Here is a 5,446-nt window from a genome sequence, read left to right as displayed (position 1 = left end):
AAAATTCCTGCGTTCATATACAAATAATAGAAATAATAATCATGTTTTCCACAATAGTTTCTTGGCCACCTCACACTCCCCATCCCATCCACATGGTCATCTAGTCCTAGTCGTTGCCCTAAGAAGGACCTTAAGAAATGTCGCTTTTGTTTATGACGACGTTGAGGACGACGAGGAGGATGATGATGACGACGACGCTTTGTGTAATATTGAAATCTGAATAATTGCGCAAAAGGATGTGAAAAAAACCGCAAATACTTTTCAGTTTGAGACTAACAACAACAACAACAACAACAACAAGAACAATCCAAGTCCAAGAAGATATCTTGAGCATAATTTTTGCCCAACGACAGAAATATAGAAATGGTCGTTGGTTCTAAGGCAGATTGAAGTGGAGTGAAAAGCTCTGCCAAGCAGAAAGTGGTCAACATTTTTGCCAGTGCCATGGGCAAGAATAAAAGACGTTTGTGCCAAAAAGAATGGAGCAGAGGCAAGAGCAAAAAGGTAGCAATAATCATAGTGCCGAGTAGTCAAATACAAATAATAATAGCCTCATTCTAACAGTTCTTTTCATATCCTTGCACTAAGCATTATGGATTTTTTGTCGCAAATAAAACAAACAAAAAAAAATGGTCATTAAACTTCATCATTCATGATGCTTTTATAGAGTCCTGCAGACAGAGTATGAATTTGTCTACTGTGGAGCTTCTTTTACAGTTAAAGAATTTAATTTCTATATATGTATGTGCTTCTTAGAATATATAAGGGTACTTGTCAAATTTCTTTAAGTTTTACTTAGAGCCAATAAATACGCATTTCCTCCCAAAAATTAGTCTCATCATTGAAGTCGGTTATATATATCAAATTTCTGAGCTCATAAATGCAAATCCTGCTTTTAAATTATGAAAGAATAAACAAGCAAACCATAAGTCAAGGACTTTAAGTGTGTTTCCTTTCAATGTAAGAACATCTTTTCTCTTGTTTTTATATAAAAAAAAAAGGCAAAGCATTTTGCCCTAAGGGTAATGACCTCTGGTTCTTCGTACCATAAATTTGGCATTTCAATTTCCACCTTAAAAAGGCAAAAAACTCGTTATGTGGCAGAAAATGTGCAAGATAATTAAAAGCTATCACATAATTTTCATAATATAATTTGAAGGAAGGCCCCGGTCTGATTGAAGTGCCACGTGGAGTGGAACAAGAATGTTTTTTTACCTATCTTAAATCCATGCATAAAACTGAAGTGTAAAAAATTAAACAACAAGAATTTTATTCACATTCATAGGCAGTCAGCGTAGAAATTCAAAAGTACTACCCGAAAAAAAATCCCAAAAAATTAGCTACTCCTTCACGCTCAGGGTCGTCATCGTCATCGTCGTCAGCCCATCTCAAAGGATTCTTTGTACCCTTTCATAATTAATGCTCACCCAGAGTATAGAGAGAGAGAGAGAGAAAGAAAAATAGATAGAGAGAGAAAGAGAGACCGAAATGTTCAAAGATATTTTTGCACTCTTGCACAAGTTCCCAGACTCCGCGTCAAGTTTACCTTTTGTTTAGAAAATGTGCGGTGAAATATCAAAAAGGAAAGAATATTTGTGGGTTTTTACATTTTCTTTTTTCGGGTGTATGCAAATTGGAAAGAGAATATTCATACACCCTGGAGATGCTGGGGATGCTGGGGGAGGAAGGGTTGAAACTTTAGCTGGTTGCACTGCATGATTTATTTACTCACGGCGTGCGCGTATTTATCAAACTCTAATTAATCGGTGATAAACCGATCAAGACGCTAAATGCTGCACTACACGAAGTGACTATGCACTAGGCACTAGACCGCCATAGACCACTGGACCTGCACTTTGCGCCGCCGAACAAACGAGTTTTGCCAGCAACTGGCTTCAAGTTTTTTTTTTCTTCGCGGTTTATGTTACCATTACCATGTGATTTAGGCTCGCAACCACCGCCCCCCGACTTATTGCAGCCTCCGCCTCCCCCAGGATGGACCGTTTTGTCTTGTATTTGTTGAAGCAATTTGCTTTTCTCCCGCCTTAGTCTCGGAATCTCTCTGGACGCTGCGATGCAATCAATATATGCTCGTGTCCAGCAAATAATAGACTTCAAACTGGCATTTTAAGCGTTTCGTTTCTACTTTTTCCTTACATTTTCTTTTTTGGTTTACTCATGCCAGACGTTTTTGGAGTCAGTCTGCTTCGGCCCCGTGTGGTAGTGTGTGGAGTGCGATTTGGAGGTATACCCGCTGCTGCTGCCACAGTGTGCCGTCAATCGGTGTGAGTATTCTCATGTTTCCGTTTGGCAGAAAAAGGGCTTACACATATAACTATGTGGTAAGAGCCAAAAAAAAGTTGCCCATCCAACTATGAAAAAGTTCCAATGCGTTTACTGGGTGTTCAATTAGTAGGACCCAAGACAAAAATCATAAAAGTTATGAATAAAGAGATATCATTTACAAAAATTATGCATACAAATAACATCAATTAAAATCATTCAAGAGAAAATGTTATTGAAAAGAAAGTTGCTAAAACACAGGATCAGGAACCACGACCTCCCCTGGCCTTTGCGACCGTAATAGAAATAGGCCAGTTAAAATTTAGGTTGTTATCCATAAACAAAGCCCAAGTTGTTCATACTATTAAGACGTTTCGAAGGACTTTCGTTAAGAAAGTCTACTCAGTTGGGTTGACCATGAATTTAAAGTCATTACCTTACATTTGGTAAAGGTAAAAAAGGTATCAAAAAGATATAAAATTGACAAAGATATAATTATACATAAGCGGATCTAAAATGAGGCAACATTCCAAATGTATGCAATAAGCAGTCTAAGAATTCGCTTTTTGAATCATATTAAAACATGAATATAATATATTCTGTGAATAACAAAAGAAAAGGCCCAGAAAGGCAAATAATGATAACTTTTACAGCCTATTGCATACTTTAAGGGGTAAAGCCACATTACAATATTTGAAATGGATTCGTTCTGTGCTTTGCCATCAACTGAGCCACCCTGTAAATCTCATAGCAATGAACTCTAATCCACTTTAGCAAATCAATTTATTAGCCACGTATGACTTATGCCTTTTTAAATGTGCTCTTGCATGTGTTGCAGTTGCCTAGTTTAAAGTTGAACGTTTAGAGGTTGAGATTCTCCCTCTCTTTGTCTCTCTTTCTGCCTTTGTCTTAACTGAGGAGGCGCAAGAAATTTATGTTAACATGGATTGCGTAGCGCCCTCTGGTATGTAATTTGGCGTTGTTTAGGCATCACGATTAAGTTTCCACTTGGAATGGCAATGGAACTTTGGTATAAACAACGTGTGCACAATGCCCACGTGTGTGTTGTTGTGCCGGATGCCTGCCTGCCTGCCTGCCTGCCTCCTTGTAAGTGTAAGCCATGATTATCGCGGCTATAAATGATATGTGTGAGGCGGACTATCGGTCGTTCGATGGGTTTCTGTGGATCATTTAGTGTCGTCCATAAGCGTGTGAAATGTACTGAGGGAGTGGCTGACCATGGCGGGCATTTATTTATGTCTTTTGTTAACTATCTGGTAGTCCGAAACATTTTTTGCTTCATTTTAAACCAACCGAAAAGTAAACTTAACTAAACCAAATATCAATTGCAACTTGTTGCCCGACCTTTTAGTTTTTATGGCATGGTTGAGTAGCAAGTAGTTGAAATTGAAAAAGCCATTTTGCTGCCAATTTAGCAAACACTTAAACCAATTTTGCACTTGAATCCCACCGAGGCAAACAGTCACACACACACACACCCCATACTCTTAGTTACAACACACATTTGCCCATAACAGATCCTAGATCCCAGACAGGACTTGGGATGCTGTCAGTTGCAAAGGATGTGCTTCTTGGCCTTCGACAAGCGACAGGGTGAAATGAGTTGGTGGTTGCAAGTTGTAAGCATTCAAAAACGTTGCCAACAAAGTGTGAAAATGTCAAGTCGTAAACTGTTTTCACAGTGACGTGAAATGTGGTAGTGGAGTGAACTGCTCCTTTGAGGTGGTAGTGGTCTCTGGTGTCATTTAATAGATACCATTTGATAGTTAGTTATAGTGTTCATTTTTTTAGAAAATAGTAAGTAGTTTCTTTCTAGTTTACAAAGAAGGTCAAAGAGGTCAATCTTCTGAAAAGGATTATATCAAAGCCAACCTAACAAGGTAAAGCCTTTTCATCAATCAATCACCAAGATTAGCAGACTTTGCCAAAGAATTCCACAATAGCAGTGACCATAGTAAATCATAATAGCTTAAACATGTTGAGAATTATAAGGGTTAAGTTAAATATGGCAACAAAACGAAGCAAGCTTTGCCTCCGAACAGACTACCTTATACTTACTTAAGCATAGATTAGTAGATATATCTGTCACATTCTTATATAATAATAAACCAACAAATATAGTTTAACAAAAAAAAATGTCTTGCCTATGCCAATATTTTAATACAACAACGGAAACCAGCCGAAAAATGCTAATATATCCTTTAACCACAAGCGATGATACACAGGATAAGTAAACAAATTAAATTCTAAACCTTTTTTTTTCCCACTAAAATATTTAATTTTTAGGCCCGATGCAGATTCAGAAGAATCAAAAGTTGTGAAAATAGTTGATGCCAGTGATATGGCCCGTACTTGTGCCGAGAATTGGTTATTGAAAAAGAAACTCTTGGAAAACGAGGTGGCCATACAGAGTTTGGAGCAGCTTATTACCACCATAGTGAATAAGCAGCACGAGATCTTGGCTGAAATGTATCGTCTGCGCGCAGAGAACACTGAACTAAAGACGGAATGCCACCAGCAGAGGGAATATCACACCATGGAGAGAAATGCTCTAATCAAAGAATTATACGATATTCAAACATTTTATAGCCAAAAAATTCAACTGGCTTTTGATCAGAAGAAACAACAGGAGCAGTGCGCCAAAGATGAAGAAAGTGATAATGACTCGGAAAGTAATGAGGAATCTTCTATTGCCTCATCTGACGATGCTTCGGAAACGGAATCCATTGCAAGCACTGCCAGTACCTCACCATGTTCAACCGATTCAGAGGACGAATCAAGCGAAGCCGATGATGAAAGCTCTCTTACCGAAAGTGAGAGCGATTGAACTGTATTTGCAAGTATCTAAGTAAAATATATCTTTTCTAGTATTTCAACTTTAATTTGAAGTCCTTTATTGTCTTGTACGCTGAAAGCAGTAGCATTTAATAATCAACACGGAAACGTGACATTTGCACAATGCAAACAAAAATAAATTTTCAAAATAACGTGACAGACAAACAGACAGAGAGACCCAGAGACAGACGGACAAACAGGCGGGCAGGCAGCCGTCACAATGCAAAACGCACCAAACAAAAAATGCCACTCACAAGTATTTGCATATTCAAAAACATACCAAAAGAAGCTTTACAGCTGCTGTTTC

At 38.1% G+C, this 5,446-nt stretch overlaps 1 protein-coding gene across 1 annotated transcript; it reads left to right on the top strand.

Annotated features, from left to right (window-relative positions):
- The first annotated feature begins 4,239 nt into the window (after window positions 1-4,239).
- Window positions 4,240-5,180, top strand: LOC137577757 (uro-adherence factor A). The gene is made up of 2 exons (XM_068291310.1): window positions 4,240-4,534; window positions 4,591-5,180. The coding sequence occupies exons 1-2, from the start codon at window positions 4,440-4,442 to the stop codon at window positions 5,129-5,131; spliced, it is 636 nt and encodes a 211-aa protein (XP_068147411.1). The 5' UTR covers window positions 4,240-4,439; the 3' UTR covers window positions 5,132-5,180.
- The last annotated feature ends 266 nt before the right edge of the window (window positions 5,181-5,446 follow it).

The sequence above is a fragment of the Drosophila tropicalis genome, unplaced genomic scaffold (assembly GCF_018151085.1).
Source record: "Drosophila tropicalis isolate 14030-0801.00 unplaced genomic scaffold, ASM1815108v1 contig_593, whole genome shotgun sequence".
Classification (NCBI taxonomy): domain Eukaryota; kingdom Metazoa; phylum Arthropoda; class Insecta; order Diptera; family Drosophilidae; genus Drosophila; species Drosophila tropicalis.
The sequence above is the reverse complement of the archived record's forward strand: the minus strand, read 5'-3'. Positions and strand labels throughout refer to the sequence as shown.

Coding starts and splice junctions, on each gene's coding strand:
- LOC137577757 (XM_068291310.1), top strand. CDS start 4,440: ATGTCTTGCCTATGCCAATATTTTAATACAACAACGGAAACCAGCCGA. Junction 4,535..4,590: donor AGCGATGATACACAGGATAA/GTAAACAAATTA, acceptor TTTAATTTTTAG/GCCCGATGCAGATTCAGAAG.